This window comes from Leptonychotes weddellii, chromosome 1 (genome assembly GCF_054177405.1).
Source record: "Leptonychotes weddellii isolate Sample4059 chromosome 1, ASM5417740v2, whole genome shotgun sequence".
Classification (NCBI taxonomy): Eukaryota; Metazoa; Chordata; class Mammalia; order Carnivora; family Phocidae; genus Leptonychotes; species Leptonychotes weddellii.
In genome coordinates, this window is record NC_138369.1 from 10,821,632 (window position 1) to 10,848,969 (window position 27,338).

At 48.7% G+C, this 27,338-nt stretch overlaps 1 protein-coding gene across 6 annotated transcripts in view; it reads left to right on the forward strand.

Annotated features, from left to right (window-relative positions):
* Positions 1-1,785: 1,785 nt before the first annotated feature.
* Positions 1,786-27,338, forward strand: part of PGPEP1 (pyroglutamyl-peptidase I) — a 29,730-nt gene continuing 4,177 nt past the window's right edge. For 2 of the 6 annotated variants that reach the window (XM_006746399.3, XM_081815530.1), the window contains exons 1-4: positions 1,786-1,900; positions 3,887-3,939; positions 20,989-21,105; positions 24,756-24,988. In XM_006746399.3, coding sequence (XP_006746462.1) covers positions 1,867-1,900; positions 3,887-3,939; positions 20,989-21,105; positions 24,756-24,988 — 437 coding nt within the window. In that variant the 5' untranslated portion in view covers positions 1,786-1,866. Of the gene's footprint in view, positions 1,901-3,886; positions 3,940-6,406; positions 6,537-16,317; positions 16,456-20,988; positions 21,149-24,755; positions 24,989-27,338 lie in introns of all 6 variants that reach the window. The other 4 variants (XM_081815528.1, XM_031017144.2, XM_031017142.2 and 1 more) reach the window with 4 other exon arrangements.

A 27,338-nucleotide genomic window follows, 5' to 3' on the forward strand; every position in this document is an offset into this window, starting at 1 on the left:
GCTTGTCCTCCCTAAAGACAAGCCTATGTACTCTTGCTCCAAATCCCCGTCCCTCCCATATGTGATCCTGGGACAAATGACTGAGCTGCTCTGGGCCTCAGTTTCCATACTTGAAAAATGGGATAAGAACAGTCCTCCCTTGAAGGGTTTTGTGAGATTAAGAAAGAAAACCCCAGTGATGTGCTCAGACAGGGCCTGAGTGTAGTTTGGGCTACCTGTGTATCTGAGCCTTTCTCCCATCCAGTCTCAGCAGTGTGTGACTCAGTTTCTTCCCATCAGCACTGACTCTGGATGTTATATATGCTTCCTCCCTTTTGTATGGTGGGATGAGGGAAAATGATGTGGTTTCCCTCCCTCCACAACCCTGGCTTCTAGCAACATGTGCAGACACTTATTACACACTGGAGTTATGAAACGTGATCCTTGTTCTTTTCTCTTCTCCCACTTGGTTTGGGTCTTGTTCTCACAGCTGGTGCAGGCCAGCTCTCAGATTTTCTGAATTCTACCTGAAGCTGCCAGAGACCAAAATAGCCACTGAGTATGTGACCTCTGGTTTGTGCTCACAAACCAGGGCTCCGGGCCAGTCCAGTGAACTCTGCCCTGGGTATTCCGAGGCCAGGGCCAGAGGCAGATGGCTCTTGAGTTGGCACCCTAGCTAATCCCAGGCCAAGGCTGCTTGGAATGAGATGTCAGTTGACCCAAGTCCAAGGTTTAGCCCTGTTTTCTGATGATGTGGCCAGAAACTGAGCTTTATTTTTTTGGCTGTATTTGGAGAAATTCTGGTCTCTGATCAATATTAGTGGGTGACCTACTGTATGCCAGACACATATTGGGTGCATTGACATGGCTATAATGGGGACACATCCTTGCCCTGGAAGTCCTAATCCCTATGTCAGAAAAAATGGGAAACAAATCAGAAAAGCAGTGTCTATAATGGAGTGTGATCACTGCTACAAAGAGGATGAAGCAAGGAAAGGAGATGGACCTACTCACGGAGGGTGAGGGGTGGGGTGGGGGAAGGTAGGGGAAGTAGAACCCCTAGGAAGAGGTGAAGTTCAGCTGACCTCTGAAGGAAGAGAAGCAGCTCGGTTTGCAGATAACCTGCAGGGCATGCTCCAGGCAGAAGCAACAGCAAGTGCAAAGGCCCTGGGGTGGGACTCCACTAGGCCCTTGAAGGACTGTTGGGGCTAGAAGTGGATGAGTGTTGGGGAGATGGAGAGAGGGGAGGCCGAGGTCTGTGGAGCCACATCAGCCTCCTTCTTTGCAAAATGGGAGCCTGTAGAAGACTTTTCGGCAACACCTTACTGTGGTGCTGGGTTTTCACTTTATTCCGTTCCCCTCTCAACTCCCTGGCCCACAGGCATGCCACTTCTCTGACTCCAGGAGGCTCTAGTCGAGCGGCCCTACGAACCATGCATGCTTCAGGTTCTTCCTCTAAAAAATGTAGTGAATAACGGGGTCTTACAGAGAGGTGGCGGAGGAGGGAGCCAGATAACTCCCAGAAGTGGGCAGACAGTGGGTGCTCAGTGAACACGCGGAATAAATGACCGGCTCGTCGGAGCGCCTGACTCACTGAGTTCAAGCGGCCACGTCGTACGAAACGAACTGTCCCCATCTTACAGGTGGGGAAACTGAGCTTGGAGAAGGTGGGGAGTCCGGCGTCCCGCGGGACAGTGTCGGGGTCGGGGCGCGCACGCTGCGTCTCAGGCCCGGGGGCGCGCACGCTGAGCGGCCCGGCCGGGGGCGGGGCGGGGCCGGGGGCGGGGCGGGGCCGGGGGCGGGGCGGCGCGGGGTCCTGGCGGCGGGGGCGGCGGCCGACTCGCTAGTCCCGACAGGAGCGGGTCCGAGGCGCAGCCCGAGCCCGCCATGGAGCAACCCAGGAAGGCGGTGGTGGTGACGGGTACGCTGATGGCGGCCGTGGCGACAGCGACCGCGGGCAGGGGCGGGTTGGGCGGCTCCAGAGCCGGCAGGGTTGGCAGAGGCGCGGTGGCCCGGGAGGGGAAGGTGCTAGAAGTCCTCCCAGGTTTGGAAGATGTCATCGCCCAGCTCAGTCGGCGCAACACGTAGAAGGTGGAGAAGGGGCGCCCTTATGGTCGCACTGTCAGGGGTCGGGGCAAGCAGGGGTGTGGGGGTCCGGTCAAGTGCCCCGCGTAGAACAGGCCCCTCGGGCGTCCTTCCTTCCCCGGGTGAGGACAGTGGTCCTCTGGGTACCTGTCTGTTCCGTCTGACCGGCCGGTGGGCAGGACTTGACTTCTCCCTGCCCCTCCCGAGGTCGGGCCTGTCCCCACCCACGGCCCCAGGGGACAAAGGCCGATTTGCGGGCAGGAAGTGCCCCAGTGACAATGAACCTCCTGCCAGCCACTGCCCCCCCAGCCCTGTGCTAATGGGGGGCTGTTCTCCCGAGGCAAGAACAGGTGGAGGTCGGGGGACCTCGGGGGGCCGGCCGCTCTCCCTGTTGTCACCAGGACCGTGTGGGTCAAAATCTCCACCCCACCCCCCGCCTCCGGCTGTTTATGGGTGAGCCCGTCCCTGCTGTCACCAACTCCCTGAAACTGTTCCTCCTCGAGAAGACTCCGCCTCGGGGCCACGTGGGCATCAACTAACGCCGGGCCTCTGGTTGGGGGGCATTTTGACCCGCTGTCTGGAGGGGTCAGAGTGCGAGATCCAGCTAAGGTTCACACAAGTGTTTTCTGGCCTCGGGAGGGTGAGGCTGATCCTGGAATTCCCAGGAAGGTAGAAGAAGGCACTCACTTAACAGGTGTGTGTAATTGCGGGGAGAGTTGCTGCCGCCCCACCCCCCCCCCCCCCCCCAGCCCTTCTGTATCTGGTTATTTGCTCCTCCAGTGCTGGATTCTGCAGGCAGCCACCGGACTGGGCATTTTCCTTGCATGAATTCATTACATCTGTACCATCTCCGTTTTGCACAGGGGAAACTGAGGCTTACAGAGGTCACCCTGTTTCTAGGTGGCTGAGCTGGGACTCCTACTTAGTCTATGCAGGAGAAGAGAAGGAGTGGAGAGGTCCTGCCTCCAAGGCACAGCATCTCTCCCAGGGCCATGACACCACCTGGGACCCTCAGTCCAGCTGGAGTGACCCACACTTCCAGGGCAGGCTCTCTTGGAGATGTTCATTTCTAGGCAGGGTGACAGGGTGATTAGAATAGAAGAGCTGTGTACTCTCATGGGTCTGGTTTTGAATCCCAGCTCTTCTGCCTTCTCGCTGTGTGACCCTAGGCAGCGGTTTCCACCCTGTCTTTGCCTTAGTCCGGCTCCTGTAAAAGGGGTCCATGAAACAGCCTTGCCTGAAAGAGGATTCAGTGAGGCTGAAGGCCACAGTGCATGCAGGACACTTAGTGCATCCTCAGACCACTCCCTCAGTTTGTAAGTGGGGCCTGGAGTTCAAGAAGCGGGGAGGAGCCTGGCAGGATGGTGTCTGGACAGTCTGGCCTGGGAGACACCCACACCTTTCCCTTAAGGGCCATTCCTCACTTCATGGTGATTCACGGAGCACAGAGGCCCTGCACAAAGACAGTAATAAGATAATTATAGATGGGGTCAGGGATAGTGGAAAAATCGAGAAGGGAAAAGGCCAGCCCTTTCTGGGGCAAAAGGAGGCCACTGGCCTCTTGCCAGGCACGAGGGTCGGGTGAAGGTGAAGACAAGAAAGGACAGTTAAAAGCAGTTAAGAGCAGTGGGGGGGAGGGGCTCTGAAGGGCCCTGGGTGTACCCCAGATCGCGGGACCAGGCCCCTGACATTGGCCCTGGTGGCAGGCAGCTGCCAAAATTCCCTGTTCCGTCCTGCCAGGTGGAGGCAGCAAACCAACCCTGGGCAGGCTAAAAAAGGTCACTGGGTGTTAACATGCTGCTTTTACTGTTTGCTCTTTCAGGATTTGGCCCTTTTGGAGAACACACCGTGAACGCCAGCTGGATTGCAGTCCAGGTAACTCAGATCTGGAGGGTAGGAATCAGACTCAGGGCTGGGCTCCCCCGCCCTGGAAATATATGGCACCAAAGAGAGGAAGGAATCTACGAAGAGAACGGCTCCCTTGAAGCTTCCTGCAAAATATATAAGTCTGGTATCCACATCTTTCCAAATGGTGACCCGTATAACTTCCACTTGTTGGCTTGCTGTGCACCGAGCACTCTGAATTTGCCTCACAAACTTTGCATGGTTGGGTGTACTCATTCTTGTGCCCACGTTCCTGATTAGGCCACTGAGGCCCCCAGAGAGTTATCTGAGTTCACACAGCCAGGAAACTGGAGCGGCAGTGACTCAAAAGTGCCCCCAGGTTTAGGGGGACCAGGCAGGGATGTTGGCGGATGTATTAACCTTGTAGAGAGGGTATAGTGATCCTCACTGTTGCTTCCCAGCAGCCGGGGGCAGAGAAGACTGCAAATTGGGGGGGAGGGTGTCTTTCCCACTGTCCTGAGCAGGTTGTCAGCCTGCAAGCCTTCCACTTTCTTTGTCAGATGGGGCATTTGGAGAGACAGACGGGAACAATGGGGAGAGAGAAAGAGAGAAACGTTTTCTCCTTATATAAATCAGATCTGCAGAGACCGGAGCCAAACTCATGTTAATCCAAGCCCATTAGCTGCTTGATTTAAAGCATCCCCTGCTTTTCACTCCAGAGCCCTGAATTTGGAAAAAAATCCAAGTTGAAACCTCAATGTGTCAAGCCCTAGTTTTGGGGATCCCCCCACCTTTTATATCAGCCCTAGTAGAGACCTCAAAATCTTGGCTACTTTTCTTTTAAAAAAAAAAATTCACCCCACTTTGTGAGCAGGACAGAGGGACGGGGTCCCCAGGACCCTGCAGATGGGAGCGTGTCGGATGCTCTGCTCCTTGCACCCGCTCCCTGGAGCCCCAGACAAAAAGGAAACAGCGTGTTTCTGAAGACGTTGTGTGTCTGGCTTTGTGCGAGTTTCAGACAGGAGCCTTCACGGGGCTGAGTGGACACAAAGCCGTGTGTCTGAATTCCTGGGCCCCAGACACTATGATCTGCATCTAAATAGGAGAAAAATCAATTAAACAATCTTTGGAAATCCCTCTGAGCTTTGGGATGCGGATGGTGGAGGATGGCAGCTTTTTCATCCTGCTGCAGGAAGGGAAATACCCCTTATATTTTGGTCACCCATCTTGCCAGACCTCGCCTCTGGAAGACTTTCCATTTTCTTCCTCAAGCTTGTGAAACAAGAAGAGAGGATTCTCTACCATTCCATGGATAAAAAGAAGACACCAACCTTCCCAGATGTGATTGTTCCTCTTTAAAACCAAAGCAAAACAAAAAGCTGGAGTTGCACAAACATACTCTGAGTGAGCGCGTCAGTGTAGCTCCACGAAATTTTACGAATGTTCACCTCTGTGCCACCCGGCTCTGGATCAAGATCTAGAACATTCCCGGCCCCTTTCTCATCACAGAAGCTCCTTGTGGCCCTTCATAGCTATTTCCCCCCAGGTGTAAACATCTCTGCTGACTTTTTCTTTTTTTTCTGCTGCTGTGGGTGTCGCCTGTTCTAGAACTTGGCGTCAATGGAGTTGCGCTTGGCTCTGGTGCCTTCTGCGCAGCACGGTGTCTGCAGGATCTGTCTGTGGGGTTGCTGCGAGCTGCCCTTGGTGTGTTTTAGTTGACCTGGATAAAACAGACTTGCACATGAAAAGGTGTCCCATTGGATGGGTCCAGTCTATCCCTCACGAAAATATGGCTTCGAGTGTTCTTGGTGTGATCCAGACATGAGTTGCATGTGGCAGTTCATGTTGATCACCTCAAGCTGAAGATGGGAGTTTTGTTACCCAGAGTGAGCAGCAGTTAACTTCCTGTCCCCATAGATTTTTCAGAAGCCCAAGCTGTCACCTGTAGAAGGAACCCCTCCTCTCTCAGGGACCAGCTAACTTCTCTTGTCTCTCCCCTTCTCTGTCTCTCTGTCTCTGTCAGCCTCCCTCTGGTCTCTCCCTCTCTCCCCTTGTGTCTCCATATCTCTCTCCACCTCTCTGTCTTTCTCCCCTTGTGTCTCTCTCTCTCAGTTTTATTTGGCCTTTCTGTGGGTCTCTCTCTGTCTCTCTCCCTTATGTCTCCATCTCTCTCTCTGTCCATCTCTCTGTGTCTCTGTCTTTCCCTCTCTCTTCTCTCTCCTGTCCCCACCACCTCCTCTGTCCCTTTCTCTCATCTGACCTTCTTTCTTCATGCCTTGGGTGAACTTGTGCTCTAATGGAGAATGAACTATTTTCCACCAGCCACACTGGAGAGGTGGGAGTGTGGGGGACAGAGGGCACCCCTTTTCATCATTCCCTAGCATGGCACTGCCCCTAAGCACCTCCCACAGGACTGACTGCATTTTTGGAGCGTCTTGTCTCCCCCAGGTCTAGGGTGGTGGATGTGGACACTGGTTGCAGGTCTCTCTCTTCCTAGGAGGCTCAGGTGGGTGTCAAGGGCCGGGACCCCCTTGGCTTGGGGCCGTCTGGAGTGTTCCCTGCCCAAGCGCAGCGAGGAGGAGCTGGGTCACAGGTCCTGGTGACATCACGGGACAATTACTGCCACAGTGAGTCTAGACAGACCTGCTAAGGATATTAACCAGGGAACAAAGGGGGTCTTTGTTGCGGGGTCAAGGGAATCGGTCAGATGCGGCCTCGCGGCGGGGTCTTGTCAGGTAGACTGGGGTGTAGACAATGCGCCGTCTGGGGCGCATGAGCCCTGTTCCTTTCACGGTGTGTGCTTGGTGGCTGCGCTCGCTGCAGCATCGTGGGACTTGGGGGATGCTGCCACTCCCCTCCTCCCCCAGGAGAACTGCCCAGCTCTGTTGGAACAGAAAGTGCCCAGAGGCAAGAGTTTAGCTAGATCACAGGCCACCCACTTCTGATAACTCCGGCTGAACTTTATAGCTTGCTCCTTCCCCTCCATTGCCTTGTAATTTGCATAAAGTGACACATACAGATCTTCAGTCCCCCTGTCACTGCAGTGAAGAGTATTTTTTTTTAAAGATTTTATTTATTTATTTTGAGAGAGAGAGAATGAGAGAGAGAAAGCACATGAGAGGGAGGAGGGTCAGAGGGAGAAGCAGACTCCCCGCTGAGCAGGGAGCCTGATGCGGGACTCGATCCCGGGACTCCAGGATCATGACCTGAGCCGAAGGCAGTCGCTTAACCAACTGAGCCACCCAGGCGCCCAGTGAAGAGTATTTATACACATGTCACTGCTGCTTCAGTTAAGATGGTGAACATTTCCACCAACCTCTTATGTTCCCTCTTGCCCCCCATCTCTTCCCCAGCGTCCCCCACCCTGCCCCGGAGGCAGCTGCTGTCCTGACCTCAGTCAGCTTAGATGAGTTTTGACTGGTCTCAAGCTGCAAATGAACAGAATGGCACAGCCTCTGTGTCCCCCATGTGCTGGCAGCTCTCGCCTAGCCTGAATTGGTGGTGGGAAGGGCAGCTGGCTCTTTTCCCTACTTACCCCCTCCTCCCACTCAACATTGGCATTGGGGGGCTTCAATAGTGAACCAAGAGGGACACTCCTTTCAGGGTCTTTGGTGAACAGGTGGATGCCTGACTGTGGGAATGCTGTGGGCCAGGGTTGGAGCAGGGTGGGTGGTGGTGGTATATTTTTGGTTGCAGTTTTTTTTTTTTTTAAAGATTTTATTTATTTATTTGAGAGAGAGAATGAGATAGAGCATGAGAGGGGGGAGGGCCAGAGGGAGAAGCAGACTCCCTGCCGAGCAGGGAGCCCGACGCGGGACTCGATCCCGGGACTTGATCCCAGGACCCCAGGATCATGACCTGAGCCGAAGGCAGTCGCTTAACCAACTGAGCCACCTAAGCACCCTTTTTTTTTTTTTAATTTTAAAAATTTTATTTGAGAGAGAAAGAGAGATAGAGAGAGTACGAGTGGGTAGGAGAGGGAGAAACAGGCCCCCCGCTGAGCTTGGAGCCTGACGCAGGGCTCGATCCCAGGACACTGGGATCATGACCTGAGCCAAAGGCAGACGCTTAACTCACTGAGCCACCCAGGTGTCCCTATGGTGGCAGTTTTCTTAGTTTAGATTTTTTTTCCCCAGATGAGAGGGGAGATAGGTGAGGACCCAGAGGATATGAGGAGCAAAGGTGAGGACAAGAAGGTGACTCACAGGGCACCTGGCTGGCCTAGTCGGTAGGGCATGTGACTCTTGATCTCAGAGTAGTGAGTTCGAGCCCCACATGAGGCGTGGAGCCTACTTAAAAAAAAAAAAAAAAAGTTGGAAAAAGGAGGTGACTCAGTCTCTGGCCTCCGGGTTATGTCAGCTCATTTCCTACTACTGAGAACTGATGTGGGCATGTGGCCATCCCACTAATGCTCAAAGAAACATCACCCAGTGGGGACAACCCTTGACTTGCCCTGGGCAAGTGAGGTTGCTCAGCGCAGACTTCCCATTCTGCCGGGCAGAGAGGATCCATGGGAGGGTTTGCTGTTCCAAGCCAGGCATCCAGCCTTGGCACATCACACGTGTTTTGGTTTTTTTTTTTTTAAGATTTTTATTTATTTGACAGAGAGAGAGAGAGAGAGAGCAAGCAGGGGGAGTGACAGGCAGAGGGAGAGGAAGAAGCAGGCTTCCCTGAGCAGGGAGCTCGATGTGGGACTCGATCCCAGGACGCTGGGATCATGACCTGAGCCAAAGGCAGACGCTTAACCAACTGAGTCACCCAGGCCCCCCGGCACATCACATGTCATGGTGACCACAGGGTGGGGTCGGTGGTTATTGTGCCCCAGAGAAGGTTTCTTGGGTTGGTCACTAATCGAGTTAGCATCCTTTCCTCCCCCCCGTGCCCACAGAGGTGGTTTCACCAAGTGCAGTGCCTGGGTTTGTGGTTGGCCTGACCCGTGGACAGTAGGCTCAACTGAGGGACAAGTCCCCAGCTGGACCCAAACAAGTAAAGGTGATCCTTTTAAGTCCTTAAGCCTGGGAGATGGATTCTTTTAATTCCTGGCCTTTTAACATATTTTCTGTTGCCAGAAAGGTCTGCCAGGGCCACAGGAAAATAAAAGGGGGGAGGTGGAATTAGAGTCGTGGGGGGTTGGGAGGGTCAGAAAGAGTGGAGTCATGGTGAGAGCATGTAAAGATAGATGAGATTATTTACCTCATGCCAGAGAAAGCCTTTCCTGGAGACTTCTCCCAGCCCTGGGGGGAGAAGAAGGAACTGTCTTTCTTCTCATTCCAGTGAAATGAAAATTTTGACAAGTTATAAGAATAGGGCAGAGAAGTCCTTTCCTACCCAGATTTCCCCAAATGTTAACATTATATTACATTTGCTCTTTCTCTAAGGATAAATTAGGTAGATAAGTATAATGTAAAAAAAAAATTGACTTCTAAATCATTTTATTTTATTGTGGTAAAATATATATAACATAAAATTTACCATCTTAATAATTTTTAAGTGTACAGTTCGGCAGCATTAAGCACATTCACACTGTCTTGCAACCATCACCACCATCCCTCTCCAGAACTTTCCCATCTTCCCATACTCAGTCCCCATTAAACACTAACTCCCCGTTCCCCTCCCTCATCCCCAGCCCCTCCATTCTGTCTTCTGTCGGTAATGAATTTGTCAACTCTAGGGACCTCCTATGTGTGGAACCATACAGTGTTTGTCCTTTTGCAACTGGCTGATTTCAATCAGCATAATGTCCTCAAGCTTCATCCATGTTGTAGCCTGGGTCAGAATTTCTTTCCCTTTTTTTTTTTTTTTTTTAAAGATTTTATTTATTTATTTGAGAGAGAGAGCACATGAGAGGGGGGAGGGTCAGAGGGAGAAGCAGACTCCCTGCCGAGCAGGGAGCCCGATGCGGGACTCGATCCCGGGACTCCAGGATCATGACCTGAGCCGAAGGCAGTCGCTTAACCAACTGAGCCACCCAGGCGCCCTCTTTCCTTTTTTAAGACTGAATAATATCCATCATATGGATAGACCACATTTTGCTTATCCATTCATCCATTGATAGACACTTGGGTGGCTTCCACGTCTTAGCTATAGTGACTATAAACTGTGAACATGGGCATACAAATATTTCTTTAAGAGCCTGCTTTCAATTCTTGTGAATATACACCCAGAAATGGAATTGCTGGATCATATTATAATTCTGTTGTTTAATTGTTCGAGGAATTGCCCGTTCCAAGTCATTTATTTATTTATTTGTTAAGGTTTATTTATTGAAGCAGTCTCTACACCCAGCATGGGGCTCGAACTCATGACCCCAAGATCAAGAGCCACATGCTCTACCCACCGAGCCAGCCAGGTGCCCCTGTCCTGAGTCATTTATTTTATTTCTTTTTTTTAAAGATTTTATTTATTTGGGGGCACCTGGGTGGCTCAGTAGTTAAGTCTGCCTTCGGCTCAGGTCATGATCCCGGGGTCTGGGATTGAGCCCCACATCGGGCTCCCTGCTCGCCAGGAAGCCTGCTTCTCCCTCTCCCACTCCCCCTGCTTGTGTTCCTGCTCTCGCGGTCTCTCTCTCTGTCAAATAAATAAAAAAGATTTTATTTATTTGACAGAGAGAGAGAAAAAGAGAGAGCACAAGCAAGGGGAGCTGCAGGCAGAGAGGAAGAAGCAGGCTCCCCACTGAGCAAAGAGCCAGATGTGGGGCTCGATCCCAGGGCTCTGGGATCATGACCTGAGCCAAAGGCAGATGCTTAACCAACTGAGCCAGCCCCTGTTCTGAGTCATTTAAAGGTCAATTGCAGACATGATACCCCTTGGTCCCTAAATAATTCATTGTGTATTTCCTAAAACACAGCCTCAGCACAATGATTAAAATCAGACTCATTTAACATAGATAAAATTGTACAATCTACAGCCCTTATTCAGATTTTACCGACTGCCTTATTAATATTTATTTGCTAATATATATTTATATATTAATTAATATAACTCATCAATTAATTATTAATAATTTATTCTTTAATCATTAATTTGTTAATGATAAAGAAAATCCTATTGTATGTTGTGTTCAGTTGTTCCATCTCTTTAATCCCCTGTAATCTGGAAAGTTCCTCAGTCTTTCTTTGTGTCAAACATGATGATGTTTGCTGGGAACTGCTCACTCCTTCGTAGTGTCTTTTGGTGTGGTTTGTTTGATGTTTCCTCATGACTACACTGAGGCTGTTGGTTTGGGCAGGAATCCCACAGAAGTGATGTGTCCTTCTTGGTGCATTGTATCAGGAGGCACCAGATTTTGAAGTGTTGTGTCTGGTGTTGTTGACCTTGATCACTTCCTAAATAAAGCTGAGATCTGGTGGATTTCTCTCCTACAATATTACTATCTTGCCCTTTGAATTGAAAAGTATCCTGTAATATGATACTTTGTACATATACATACTTCATAGCATGATACTTTGTAACCATATAAATACTTCTTTAGACTTCCACCCACTCCTTTTAGCATCCCCTGGTGAGTCTTGCCTGAATCAGTTGTATTTTAGTTGATGATTACCAAATGGTGGTTTTCTAATTCCATCTTTCCTTTGAAATTTTTTATGACCTTCTGCTTTTAGGAGTCTGTTTGTATCTGTGTGGACTCATGGATACTTACTGTCCTCAATATGTGACAGTCACTTACTCTATTTTGAGGTTCAAATTGTCCCAGACTTGGCTTATGGCAGCCCCTTCAGGCTAGCTCCTGTGTCCTTTTGCTGTATCCCCACCGTCCTCTGAGCACATCTTTCTTTTTTTGTTTCTAGGCTCACTTTTTGTAAATCAACTTTATTTCAGAATAATTTTAGAAATTAAATTAGGAATTTAGAAAGATTACAAAGAGAATACAAAGAGTTCTTGTATATGCCTCACTTGATTTCCCCTGGTGTTAACATCTTACGTAACTACTACATTTCTCAAAATGAAGAACCCAACACTGCTCCATTACTATAACTAAACTCTGGACTTTATTCAGGTTTCATGGATTTTTTTTTTAAAGATTTTATTTATTTATTTGACAGAGAGAGAGACCGCGAGAGCAGGAACACAAGCAGGGGGAGTGGGAGAGGGAGAAGCAGGCTTCCCGCGGAGCAGAGAGCCTGATGAGAGGCTCGATCCCAGGACCCTGGGATCATGACCTGAGCCGAAGGCAGACACTTAATGACTGAGCCACCCAGGCACCCCAGGTTTCATGGATTTTTCCCACTAATGTCCTTCTTCTGTTCCACGATCCCATCCAGGCTCCTTCACTGCATTGATCACGCATCCCTTTCTTTTTTCTTTTCTTACTTGTACCTGACTGTTGGATGTCAGGTGCTTCATGTCATTTTTTTAAAAAATCCAAGATATAATCTTATTGAAATATAATCACATACCATAAAATTCACCCTTTTGAAATATATAATTTTGTGGGTTTTTTTTTTTAGTATATTCACAGAATTATACGACCATCACCACTAATCTAATTCCAGAACATTTTCATCACTCCAGGAAGAAATCCCATGCTATTAACTGTCACTCCCCATTCCTCTTATTCCCTAGTGCCTGATAATGACTAAGTTACTCTCTGTGTCTATGGATTTGTCTGTTCTGGACATTTTCTATGGAATCATACAACATGTAGCCTTTTATGTCTGGCTTCTTTCACTCAGCATCATGTTTTCAAGCTTCATTCATACTGTTGTGTGTGTGTGTGTGTGTGTGTCAAAGTTTCATTCCTTTTTATGGCCAAATAATATTCCACTGTATGGACATAGCACATTTTGACTAGTCATTCATCCTTTGATGGATATTTGGGTTCTTTTCACCTTCTAGTTGTTGTGAACAATGCTGCTATGGACACTCATATACAAGTTTTTGTGTGGACATAGGTTTTCATTTCTCTTAGGTATACATATACCTTGGAGGGGAACTGATGGGTCCTATGGGAACTCCAGGTTCAACCACGTTCTTTCCCTGCTCCAGCCTTGAAATTAGCAATTTTGACAAAAAGCCTTCATTCTTGTCTTCAATAATAACATTTAAAAACCAGGAGCTGGTTGCTGGGTGTGCTCACTGCTACTGGGAATGTCATTACCTCTGAGCTCTGTCAGTGGGCAGAGGAGGAAAACACACACACACACACACACACCCTTACCTGTACCCATTTCTGTGTTAAAACCCTGGAGTTTACACAGATACCTCCAATTCTTCCCCCCCCACACAAAGATTATTTATCTATCTATCTATCTATCTATCTATTTATTTATGAGAGACAGAGAGAGAGAGGGGGAGGCAGAAGCAGAGGGAGAAGCAGTTTCCACAGAGCAGGGAGCCTGACATGGGACTTGATCCCAGGACCCTGGGATCACGACCCGAGCTGAAGGCAGACGCTTAACTGACTGAGCCACCCAGGCACCCCCAGATACTTCCAATTCTAATCCAACAAGACCTGGTTTGCTTCCGTGTTTTTTATTTCCACCCTCAGGGCTTTCTCCTCTGACAGCGGGGAATCCCTGCTCCCATGATTCTCAGCTCACTCCTTTGCTCAATCCAAGAATGAACAGAAAGGAATTACAGAATTGCTAACCTATGCTTCTCCAAAAAGAGAGCTTACTTGTTTAAGCATTTTCTTTTTTTTAAAGATTTTTATTTATTTATTTGACACACAGAGAGAGTGCGCACAAGCAGGCGGAGTGGCAGGCAGAGGGAGAAGGAGAAGCAGGCTCTCCACCGAGCAGAGAGCCGGACATGGGACTCGATCCCAGAACCCTGGGATCATGACCTGAGCCGAAGGCAGACACTTAAGCCACCCAGGCGCCTCTAAGCATTTTCTTATAGTTCTTGTTGTTTTTAGCCTGAAGGCAAAAAGTTCAAATACCGTGTTCAGAAAAATTACTTGAGTTAGTTTTAAAAGGAGTAACTTAAAAACACTTTATTGGAGGAAGAGAGAAGTACCATAAATTGTTTTTGAAGAATTTCATACATGAAAAGAATACACACACACATGCACACTGTATGTAGGGCAAACATGGTAATATTATGGTGCTTATGTATTTAGTACAATGTGTTTTAGAAGAAACACATATAAATAGCACATCAAGTCCCATAACTTCAAGGATATTGTCACTTGGGATGAGGCTAAATTCATTTAAGGGAAAAAAAATAAGTGAATGAATTTGAGGAAAATATTAAGTAAATGTTAGCAGTGCCATAGGGGAAACAGAGCTGAAAGTGCTAGGGCATCCAGCCCTGGGCCTGGGAAAGGTGTTCCCTGCCTTCAAGTGCATGACTTTCCGGGGGGGGGGGGTGCGGGGAATGAAAAATGAAAAGTTTGAAGTGAAAACTGAAAAGTTTGTACAGCCTCGTGTCCCCCACATGTCAAGATCTTAACAAAGAGACAGGACTAATCATTCCGGGGAACAGAGAAGGGCCCTAGACTGGGTGCCTTCACACATCCGGGCCTGGCCAGGCTGTTGTGAGTTTGAAATTCCTGTAACTTGTATGTGTGTGGAGGGCATCAACTCTGCAGGTTTTAGATTTCCCATCAGGATGGGGAGAAAACGCAGGGAGAGGAATTCCAGAAAGTTCTGCAGGATGTAAAATTGGAATCTGGATAGTTCCCAGCTTTCAACGAATGAAGAAGTATGGTTGGCAAGGAGCCAAATTCTGAATCTCCAAGGGGGAGAGCCTGGGCTGTGGAGAACAGTGTGCTCAGACCCCAGACTCAGTGACAGATGCCTAAGAGCAGCCATTTATCCTCCTGAGAGCCTGATGTTGGTACAATGGATGCCTTTAGCGACTGCGCTCAGGGAGCTAGCCAAAGGTAAGGCAGTTAATACAGACCATGGCTTCCTGCTTCCCTTCCCTTCCCTTCCTTTTTAAAATATTTTATTTATTTATTTGTCAGAGAGAAAGAGAGAAAGCACAAGCAGGGGGAGCCACAGGAAGAGGGAGAAGCAGGCTCCCCGCTAAGCAGGGAGCCTGATGCAGGGCTCGATCCCAGGACCCCGGGATCATGACCTGAGCCAAAATCAAGAGTCAGCCGTTTGGGGCGCCTGGGTGGCTCAGATGGTTAAGCCTCTGCCTTCGGCTCAGGTCATGATCCTGGAGTCCCGGGATCGAGTCCCGCATCGGGCTCCCTGCTTGGCGGGGAGTCTGCTTCTCCTCCCTCTGACCCTCCTCCCTCTGACCCTCCTCCCTCTCCTGCTCTCTGTCTCTCGTTCTCTCTCTCTCAAATAAATAAATAAAATCTTTAAAAAAAAAAAAAAAAGAGTTAGCCGTTTAACCAACTGAGCCACCCAGGAGCCCCTGGATTTCTTTTTAAGAGAAAAAAAAGCGTGGTGGGTCTCTTCTTAGGGAAGAGGGGAAGATTCATTTCTAAATTCTAAAGTTTTCCCCCTCCATCTATGTATCATAGATGGAGATAGGTCTGCATGGGTGTGTGTGCTGTTAACAGCACTTACCTGTGAAGTCTGGGGATGAGACCTAGACTGCGGATGGGAGGGCGCTTCAGACTTGATCTATATGGATTTTTAAAATTTGCTGTTTTAATGTCTATCTATTAATTAATTCTACCATCTCTGTTGTTTCTGGGCCTGTTTCTAGTAATTGATATTTCTCCTCATTATGGGTTGTAATTTTCTGCTTCTTTGCTTGTCTGGTAAGTTTCATTTTAATGCCAGACCTAGTGAATTTCACCTTGGGGCCCACTGGATACTTTTTAATTTCCTCTGCATGTTCTTGAGCTTTGTTCTGGGATACAATTAAGTTGCTGGATATAGTTTGATCCTTTCCAGCCTTGCTGTTAAGTTTTGCAAGGCAGGACCAGAATAGTTCTTTATTGTGGGGCTAATTTTTCTCCACTTCCTTATGAAGTTTTTCCACTCTGGCTGGTAGGAACACCAAGTATTTACACCCTTTGTGAACTCTGAGGGTTGTTCCCTCTGCTCCTTTCAAGTGTCTCTGTCCCTGGTCTCAGCACCCATATATGCCCATTAGTTCTCAGACCCTCAAAAGAAATCTGCATTGATCGAGCTCTCCCCTTCCTGTCCCCCCAGCTATCTTCTTTCCAGGACTCAGCTCTGCAAACTGTAGCCTTCTTACCCTTTCTAGAACCCCAGTGTTGACTCCTCAAGGTCTGAAAAGTGTTATTTTACACATTTTGTCTATTTCTTCCCAGTTGTTCCAGACCGGGGGTGAGGGGGCGTGTAAATCCGATTCCTGAGGCTCCATTTTAGGCAGAAGAAATTGCTTTGATTTTTTTTTTAAAGGAAGCACATACATGTTTTAAAATATAGTTTAAGTTATAAACTTTTGAGCCATTTTTAGGCACTATGCCTTTTATGTATATTGTTTTATTTTTCCTCCCTTTGACATGGGTACCACTGTTAATCCCATTTACAGATGAGAAAACTGAGGCACAGAGCAGGTGAATGACTTGCCCAAGGTCACCCAGCCAGTGAATGGTAGAAAGAAGGAACAAACGTGATCACCTGGCTCTGGAGGCTATGCCCCTGACTCCTGCCCTCCACCATCCATGCAGTTAAGAATTACTTTTTTCTCTCTTTTCTTTGTTTACTGAGATGAAATTTACATACCATAAAAGTAACCGTTTTATTTTTTTAAAGATTTTTTATTTATTTATCTGAGAGAGAGAATGGGAGACAGAGAGCATGAGAGGGAGGAGGGTCAGAGGGAGAAGCAGACTCCCTGCCGAGCAGGGAGCCCGATGCGGGACTCGATCCCGGGACTCCAGGATCATGACCTGAGCCGAAGGCAGTCGCTTAACCAACTGAGCCACCCAGGCGCCCCAAAAAGTAACCGTTTTAAAATGAACAATTCAATGGCATTTAATACGTTCACAATGTTTTACAACCACCACCTCTATCTAGTTCCAGAACATTTCTATCACCCCAGAGGAAATCCCATCCCCATTAGCAGCCACTCCAGCCCCCGGCGACCACTAATTTACTTTCTGTGTCTATGGATTTGGCTATTCTGGACATTTCATATACATGAAATCATACACTGTGTGGCCTTTTGTGTCTGGCTTCTTTCACTCAGCACGCTGTTCTCATGGTTCATCCACATTGTAGCATGAATCAGGGCTTCATTCCTTTTCATGGCTGAATAATATTCCATTGTGTGGCTAGACCACATTTTATTTATACTTTTATCCACTGAGGGACACTTGGGCTGTCTCTAACTCTTCATTATTGTGAATAGTGAGGAGTTACTTTTATTTATTTATTTTAAAAGGTTTATTTACGTAATCTCTACACCCAACATGGGGCTCAAACTCATGACCTTGAAATCGAGTCACGTGCTCTTCCAACTGAGCCAGCCTTGGCACCCCAGGAGCTACTTTTGAATGTAGGAATGGATGAAAAGAAAAGAGAGGTCCCAGCTAGCAGCTAGTCCAAACCCGCATTTATAGTTGAGGGAAGTGGGCACTGAGGTCTACGTTTGTTCCTAGGCCACGCTTGAGCTGCTCAGTTGTTCAGCCAATGTTCACAAGCACCTACTGTGTGCATGTCCTATGCTATGGTAAGGACACCATCTTGTGCGGCTGGAAGTGCTTCTCAGGAGGCTGAGACATGAAGGCTAAGGAGAGAATCCACTGACTGGAAAGTAAGGGGAAGAGTGTTCCATGCAGGGAGAACAGCCAGTGCAAAGGTCCTGAGGCAGGTGTGAGTCTGGTGTATGGGAGGCCATGTGAGGAGGCTGGTGGAAGTGAGCCAAGGGTGGGGGGAATGAAGGAGGAGGAGGAGGTCAAGGAAGTTGGCAGTGTCCCGCTCCCACAGGGCCTCATGGACCATGATGGGGAGTTAGGATTTTTTTTTTTTTTTAAAGATTTTATTTATTTATTTGAGACAGAGAGAGAGCACATGAGAGGGGGGAGGGTCAGAGGGAGAAGCAGGCTCCCTGCCGAGCAGGGAGCCCGATGAGGGACTCGATTCAGGGACTCCAGGATCATGACCTGAGCCGAAGGCAGTCGCCCAACCAACTGAGCCACCCAGGCGCCCGGGAGTTAGGATTTTTATTCTGAGTGTGGCAGGAGGCACAGCAGAGTGGGAGCAGGGGAAGGGTGTGATATGATTTTAGATTCTGCCTTGGGAGGCAAGAGGTTGGGGCAGTGGGGGGTGGGAGACCATGGGGCTTGGGTCTCCAAATCAATTTGCCAAACAAAACTTGGGGTACCCCATAAATCCCACCCATGGATCGCTCTAATATCCACCGGTGTAGCATTTTCAAACCACTGAGTGAGATCTGGGAATACTATGAAACAGCCCTGCTGATAATTATATTCAGAGTATTCACTTTACTGTGAAGAATGCTCAAGCGGAAGGTGGTCTTTCCGTGTTTGTGTGGCCATTTGAAGCCATCACTCTGGGTGCATGGCATGCAGCAAGCCAGTGAGTGTTTATGAACCGGTGGGAATGGAAACAGGGATCCCAGATGTAAAGCTTTCTCAGGGGTTTCACTGGCGAGCCCCCTTGCCTGCTTCGTCTCCAGATCCCCACACCCTTTCAAGAATGTTCTCCTTGATCCCATTGCACAGTCCAGGAAAGTGAGGCTTAAATGAGAAGGGAACATGAAGAGTAAAAATACTAATGACTGAGAGAAATAATTGTAAGAGAAACGAAATCATTTACAAAGTTTCTCTTAAGTGTGTTTTATTTATTTTTTTTAGAATTTTTTTTTAAAGATTTTATTTATTTATTTGAGAGAGAGAATGAGAGAGAGAGAGAGCATGAGAGGGGGAGGGTCAGAGGGAGAAGCAGACTCCCTGCTGAGCAGGGAGCCCGATGTGGGACTCGATCCCGGGACTCCAGGATCATGACCTGAGCCGAAGGCAATCACTTAACCAACTGAGCCACCCAGGTGCCCCACTCTTAAGTGTGTTTTAAGTGTCTTGAAATTGACTTCACAGAAAATGTCACCCCCCCTCACCTCCCAACCACCTGCCCCAGCAGTGGTCTGCAGCCCACCTGTGCACCAGTGTTTTGGGGGGGCAGGTCTGCCCCCTGCCCTCGTCTGTCTGACCATGGGATTTCCTGGGGGGCTCTTTCTGATCCTGCACATCATTGGGCTTGGTTGACAGGGATGGGGTCCCAGTTCCCTGTGTTGGTGTTTGAGACTCCCCACACACATACATCATGTCCCGCCTACCCTCCAGGTGACCTTGATGCACCCTCTTGGCGGGGGGGGGGGGGCGGGCAATTTGGAATGATCTTTCTGTAAGGAGGGACCTGCCTTTCCAGGTGTTGGATACTCTCCAGCAACTTTGGTCAAATGAACATGGAGTTGGGACAGTGTGGATAGCAAGGTCAAGGCAACCAGATAAAGAAATCCTGAAGCCACTTCAGGAGATGCAGGAACTCACCTGCAAGTGAATTAATTCAGTGAGGCGAAGTGCATGCAAAAAATGCTCTGCCTGGGACCCATCCATAGAACCAACCCCGTGACATCCACCAGCGGTAGTGTTTTCAAGCCAGTGCATGAGATTGAAGAATGGTAGGAGACAATCTTGCCAATAATCATTATTTGAAGTATTAATTTTACTATGAGAAATACTCAGTGTTTCATGTTGAGCCAAAACCTTCATCACTAAACATCTCCCCCTGCCCCTGGGTGCCGGGGCTGGAAGGATCACTGTGTTCCTACTGTGCCTTGGGCCATCTGGGGAAGGTGACCTGGTCCTGGGCTCTACCTGCAGGGAGTGCAGAGGTGGACACTTGGTGGACCACACTGAGAATCCAAGGAAAGAAAGCATCGATATTTCCCCCAGAAAAGGGCACATGCAGGGAGTTATCCATAGACCAATTTTGTGCACAATTCATGATATTTCTTTTTTTTTTTTTAAGATTTTATTTATTTATTTGACAGAGAGAGACACAATGAGAGAGGGAACCCAAGCAGGGGGAGTGGGAGAGGGAGAAGCAGGCTTCCCGCGGAGCAGGGAGCCCGATGCGGGGCTCGATCCCAGGACCCTGGGATCATGACCTGAGCCGAAGGCAGATGCTTAACGACTGAGCCACCCAGGCGCCCCCAATTCATGATGTTTCTAAGCCACCTCATGCTCAAGGTGGTTAGGGGGTCCCTAAGGAGTTGGGTCCATCTGTAAACATATATTGAGACCCTGCTATGTAGCAGGCACCAAATCTATAAATAGTTCTTTTTTTTTTTTTTTAAGATTTTTTATTTATTTATTTGAGAGAGAGAGAATGAGAGAGAGAGCACATGAGAGGGGGGAGGGTCAGAGGGAGAAGCAGACTCCCTGCCGAGCAGGGAGCCTGATGCGGGACTCGATCCAGGGACTCCGGGATCATGACCTGAGCCGAAGGCAGTCGCTTAACCAACTGAGCCACCCAGGCGCCCTATAAATAGTTCTTAACAGATGTAATGAAGGGGAAAGTGTAGTAACAACAGAAAAACAATAGTAATGGTAGCCAACATTATTTGAGCACTTATTATGTACCAAGCATGGCTTGAACCTCTTTGTGTGAACGTGTTCATTTAATTCTTTTCTTTTTAAAAGATTTTATTTATTTATTTGACAGAAAGAGAGAGAGAGCACAAGTGGGGGGAGCAGGAGAGGGAGTAGCCAGGGAGCCCAATGTGGGGCTCCATCCCAGGACCCTGGGATCATGACCTGAGCCCAAGGCAGATGCTTAACCAGCTGAGCCACCCAGGCATCCCTCATTTAATTCTTATAGCTACCTTGTGAATTAAGTCCTTTTTTATCCTGATTTTATGGATGAGGAAGCTGAGGCTCAGAGAGCATAACTAACTTGCCCAAGGTCACACAGCGTTCAAACTGGGCTGCTTAGCTCCAAAGGCCGAGGCATTATGCTGCTGCCCATGGAGATACAGAGAGAGTTTGAGATGGGTGGAGGGGAAGGGGGATGAGGGAGGAGCTTTGGGGTAGACCAGCACATGCACCTTCCACTCTGCACACTGAGTCAGGAGCCCCACCTGGTTTCTGAGGATGGGTCAGTATATCCACTGGGAGCACATTCACCCTGCAGGCCTTGCCTAATGCCACAACACTCTGTCTCCTCTCCCTTCCAGGAGCTGGAGAAGCTCGGCCTTGGTGACAGCGTGGACCTGCATGTGTATGAGATTCCGGTCGAGTACCAGACGGTCCAGAGGCTCATCCCTGCCCTGTGGGAGAAGCACAGCCCACAGGTGAGTGGGGCGAAGGCAGGTGCTCCCTCATCAGGACCTGCAGGTGGGCACTCCACACGGATGATTTGTTTGGCTTTGTCCTGCTTCAGCCAGTGCCATGGCCTTGTCCCCCAAAGGGCCACACTTTCCTGGGTTACCCGTGGGTGTGAGGCAGGAGAGCAAACATCTGGGACCTCCCAGAAGCTGGCTCTGTCTCACTGGACAGTCAGTATCAGTTGTGACATGTTTAGTTATATGTGACCATCAGAACACACCTTAACTCAGCTTAAGCACAAACGTTTGTACGCTTCAGGTATAGCTTGATCCAGGCACTCCCCCAGTGCTATCAGCGTTCCCTCTTGGCCATTCAGCTTTGCTCTGCACTTTGCTTTTGCTTTGGCAAAAATAGATGACTGCTGACTGATACCCTCCCAACTCAGCCCCTCAGCAGAACAACTTTCCTTTTGATAATTTCCCAGAGTCCATGGCTGATTCTCACTGGTGCACTTGGGTCCCATGCCAGTCCCTGAGCCAAGCACTATGGCTGGGGATTGGAGGAAGGAAGACATGCTCTGATTTGTGAGGCCTGGGTCACATGCCTACTTTGGTGGCCAGGGAGTGGCATCACCTCTCTCCAAACTTCCTGGAAGGGGAAGGGGGATTTGGGGGTTCCACAAAGGGAAAATGAGAATGGGAGGGAACAGGCTATTGCCAGATATGGTGGAATGGAGGCCAGACAAGCTGGAGCCACACTGTCCCACCAGATGATCCGTGTGGCCCTGCCAAAACAATGGGCTTAGAGAGCTCCAGGGGGTCAGGAGTGAAAGCTGCCTGGGAAGTTCTCGGGGGTTGGCGTCTCTGATGGGTGAGGTACTGGTCACCTGTGGGGGCCCCACCCAGCTTCCCACGCTACCCCGCTCTTGTGGATTTCCCAGGGCCAACCCGTGGAAACTTCCTTCCTCGTGAGCCCTTCTGTCTAGTCTCAAGTGGAATTTTTGCCGTTGTAGAGGGGGACCTAGAAGGTTAGTGAGACGTGACTGAAGGCTCTGTCAGAGGGCATTTTCTTCTGCTTTGTGCGTGCCGTCGGGCCTTTAACAAAAATACCTTAAAGCATGAACATGTTTTTCAAAATTTCTACGCCATAGAGAATCACCCCTGCTTAGTTACCTGGCACCACGATTATGGCTATCACTCACGCATGTATCCGCATACCCGCGTGTGCACGGACGCGCGTGTGCGCACACGCGTGCGGTTGAAGCAATCCGCGTGGCTACTGCGGAATTGCAGAAATGCATTCTCATATTCCCGGAGGCCGGTAGTCCGCAATCCGGGCGTCAGAGCGGCACCCCCTCCCGCCAGGGCGCGGGGCATTGCTGGTCTCCTCCAGCTCCTGCAGGCTCCACGCGTTCCTTGGCTGGTGGCCGGGTCACTCCGGTGTCTGTGGTCACATGGACTTCTCCACCTGTCTCTGTCTTTCCTTCATGTGTCTCTGAAGGACACGCGTCAGTGGATTTGGGGCCCACCCAGAGAGTGCAGGGGGATCGCATCACGCGATCCTTTACTTAATCACATCTGTAAAAGACCCTTTTTCCAAATAAGATCTCAGTCACGGTTTCCAGGCAGTGGACAGGGGTGGTTTTGTTTGTTTGTTTTTTGTTTTTTGGGGCTGTTTTTTTTGTTGTTGTTGTTTTGTTTTTTGTTTTTTGGGTTTTTTTTTTTTTTTTTTTTTGGTATGAGGGGAATATCACCATTCAGCTCATTATACTACAGCTGCTGCTTTGTTTTCACATTCCCCAATATTCAGTTTTTGGAGCGCCAGATAACACAGTACCAGATGTGGGGCATCCAGTTAGTGAATGAATGAACTTTGTACCTCCAAAGAGTTTGATTTTCCAGCAGTGTGGCCCTCTAGACCTTATCATGCCATTTCGTAGGACCCTTTACATTTTCCACCAGGCACATTTTTATTTTTTTTTATTTTTTTAAAGATTTTATTTATTTATTTGAGAGAGAGAGTGAGAGAGAGAGAGAGCACAAGAGGGAGGAGTGGGAGAGGGAGAAGCAGACTCCCTGCTGAGCAGGGAGCCCAATGCGGGACTCGATCCAGGGACTCCAGGATCACGACCAGGTGCTCCTGGGTGAAATAAATTTTAATAATATTTTCAATGTGATCCTGTGTATCTAAAATATCCTGGGTGCCTCAGTCGGTTAAGCGTCTGCCTTCAGCTCAGGTCATGATCCCTGGGTCCTGGGATCGAGCCCCACCTCAGTGGGGAGCCTGCTTCTCCCTCTCCCTCTACCCTTTCCCCCACTTGTGTGTGCTCTCTCTCTCTCTTTCTCTCCTGCTCACTCTCTCTCTCAAATAAATAAATAAAATCTTAAAAAAATAAAATATTATCATCTCGACATATAATCAACCTTAAAAAAGGTATTAATGAGACATTTTACATTCTTTTTTTTTTGAGTGCCCAGCCTCCAAAATCTGATGTGTGTTCCTCACTGACTACACATCTCAATTCATACCAGCCACATTTTAAGTGATCACTAGCCATGTGCACCCCCTGCTCCCCCCCACCCCCGTTTTGTATGGGACAGCATGCTCCTCAGCCCATATTTTAAATGTTTACATATATAAATATTTACATTTGCAATGCCCTTTCTGTGTGTAAGCATATACACAAATAATTAATGGTTGAAATTCAACTGTATTCAGTGCAGTGCCCTGCCTTTTGTAAATATTTTATCATGAGAATTTTATTACCTAAGTCATTAAAAATTCTCCCTTACGTTATTTTTTTTTCATTTTTAAAAATTTAAATTCAATTAGCCAACTTGCAGTACTTCATTAGTTTCAGATGTAGTGTTCGATAACTTATCTCTCTTACGTTGTTTTAACAGCTGGGCAATTTTTAGTAATGAATGTAACTGTTCTATTATTGAGCCTGCCGGTGTTTTCATGTTTTTTTTTTTTTTCCTCATTTTTAGAAAAAACACTGAAGTGATCACTGACAGATTATTGCCTCTTTGATCATAGGTTAGATTCATGGAGGTTATACCTTGTCTTTTGTATTTGGCAATATGTTTTGAAGATCCTCCCTTATAGAACTGCTTTTGGGGGGGGGTGCCTGGGAGACTCAGTCGATTAGGCGTCTGCCTTCAGCTCAGGTCGTGACTCCAGGGTCCTGGGATCGAGTCCCACATCAGGCTCCCTGCTCAGCGGAAGTCTGTTTCTCCCTCTCCCTCTGCCCCTCCCCCCCACTCATGCTCTCACTCTCTCCCTCTCTCTCTCTCTCCCCCTCTCTGTTTCAAATAAATAAATAAAATCTTAAAAAAAAAAGAACTGCTTTTAGCATGTTAACAGCTGTGTAGTAGCTCCCGATTTATTTAGCCAATCCCCTGCTAATGGCTAATGAGGTGGTTTCTGGAATTTGCTTGCATAAATGCAGCTGCAATGGACCTCCTAGCATTTTGCACATCCTGGCATGTTTCCTGGGCAGACCTTTCTGTGGGGTGACTGGATGGTCTATTCCCGCAGCAAGGGCCAGAAACGATGTGACCCCGGGCAGAGCACCGGGGAGGATGCTGTCCTCTCCTTGGCCTGGGTAGGTGGGTGGGGAGGAACCCGCAGTCTCATGGGCAAACCTGTTGAAGCCCTGCACGTCTGTCTGCAGCTCGTGGTGCATGTGGGGGTGTCGGGCATGGCGACCACAGTCACGCTGGAGAAGTGCGGGCATAACAAGGGCTACAAGGGGCTGGACAACTGTCGCTTCTGCCCCGGCTCCCAGTGCTGCGTGGAGGACGGCCCGGAAAGCATTGACTCCATCATCGACATGGACGCTGTCTGTAAAAGGGTCACTACGCTGGGCTTGGACGTGTCGGTGACCATCTCGCAAGATGCCGGCAGGTAGGGCACCTGGGGGTGTGCACGAGTGGTGGCTTCCCTCGTCCACCTGCCCAGGCTAGTGGCGGGCAAGCCAAGCGTGTTGACTTTGGCCTCTGTGGGCTGAGCACTCACTATTCACGAGGCCTGGAGCTAAGTATATGCTCGGAACAGGTCCCACTGATTCTGCTTCCAGGACTCATGATGTATGGGTCTGCCCACTTGTCCCCACCCAGGCCCTGGTGTCTGCCACCTGGATGCTGCCCCAGCCACCTCCCTGGTGGTCCTCCTGCCCCCTCTGCCCCGGCCCTGAGAGTGCTCCCCCTCTACGCCATGGGTTTCTGTGTTAGTTTTCTGTGACTGTTATAACAAAAACCATCAACTTGGTCGCTTAGGACAACAAAAGTTCACGCTGTCCAGTTCTGGAGGCTAGAAGTCCAAAACCAAGGTGTTGGCAACATTCGCTCCTTCTGGAGGCCCTGAGGGAGAATCAGTTCCTTGCCTCTCTCCCGGATTTTGGTGGCTGTTGGTAACCCTTGGGGTTCCTTGGCTTGTGGCTGCATCACCCCAATCTCTGCCTCCATCTCCCCATGGCCTTCTTCCCTGTGTGCGTGTTCACATGGCCTTCTTATGAGGACTCCAGTCGTTGGATTTAGGACCCACCCTAGTCCAGTATGATTTCATCTTAGCTAATTATATCGGCAAAACCCCTATATCCAAATAAGGTCGCATTTTGAGGTTCCGAGTAAACATCAATTTGGGGAAGAAACTCTAGCCTATTACAAGTCTTTTATACATTTAAATCAGATGGTGTCCTTTCCTTGCTTAATCCCTCCTGCAGCTCCCACTGCACCTAGAATAAAATCCCAACCTATCTCCACCATCCACAGGTGGTGTGTGGTCTGGTCCCTGCCACCCCTCGCCCCTCATCTGCCTTCGCTCTTCCTGCCCCTACTGCATGCCAGCCCCACCAACCAGCCTCCTCTGGTTGCTCCAACACACCACACTCACTCTAGCCTCAGGGCCTTTGCACATGCTGTGGCCCCTGCTCAGAACTCACCTCCCTCGGATAAGGCATCTTTCAGGCCTTAGTTCCAACATGTTGCCTCCTTGGGGGGCCTCTGCAACCCCCTAGACCAAGCTGTGTCCTCTCTGTTCTATGTCTTGTCAGCACCAGTGTCTCCATTTCTCAGTACTCTGTACACTTCTCCAGCCCAAAGTCGGCGGTGACAGACTCAGTAGACTGAATGGAACAACCAAATTTGCCATCATTCTGTTTTTAAAACTAATTCCAGGGGTGCCCAGGTGGCTCAGTCGGTTAAGCATCTGCCTTCGGCTCAGGTCATGATCCTGGGGTCCTGGGATTGAGTCCCACATCGGGCTCCCTGCTGGGTGGGGAGTCTGATTCTCCTTCTCCCCCCTGCTCATGCTGTCTCTCTCTCTTGCTATCTCTCTCTCTCTGTCAAATAAATAAATAAAATATTTTTTAAAAATAAAACTAATTCTAAATTGCACAGATAATTCTAGAATATCTTCTCATATGCTCACATCGTGAAAAATTCTCTTGCCTTCTTTCCTTCTCCTTAGCGATCCCTCTGTTAAATCTGCGACTTAATTGTAAAACCTCCTACACCTACCCATAGACAGTTAACTCTTGAACAACATGGAGGGTAGGGGTGCTGACCGCCCCCCTGCATAACTGAAAATTGTGTAACATTTGACTCCCCACCCCCCAAATTTAATAGCCCACTGTTGACCAGAAACTTACTGATAACATAAACAGTTGATTAACACACATTTTGTATATGTATTATATACTGTATTCTTACAATAAAGTCAGCTAGAGAAAAGAAAATGTTATTATGAAAATCATAAGGAGGGGCGCCTGGCCAGCTCAGTCAGTGGAGTGTGCGACTCTTGATCTTGGGGCTGTGGGTTTGAGCCCCACATTGGGTGTAGAGCTTACATTAAAATCATAAGGAAATGAAAGCAGCCCACGTATCCATTGGCTGATGAATTAATAAGAAGATGTGAGATACACACACACACACGTATACATGTACACACACAGAGAGAGGAATATTACTCAGCCATCAAAAAGAATGAAATCTTGCCATTTGCAACAACGTGAATGGGACTAGAGACTGTTATGCTAAGTGAAATAAGTCAGAGAAAGAAAATTCCCTATGATTTCATTCATGTGTGGAATTTGAGAAACAGAACAAATGAGCAAAGGAAAAAAGAGAGAAAACAAGAAACATTCTTTATTTGTTTGACAGAGAGAGAGCACAAGCAGGGGGAACGGCAGGTAGAGGGAGAAGCAGGCTTCCCGCTGAGTAGGGAGCTGGCTAAGGGGCTTGATCCCAGGACCCCG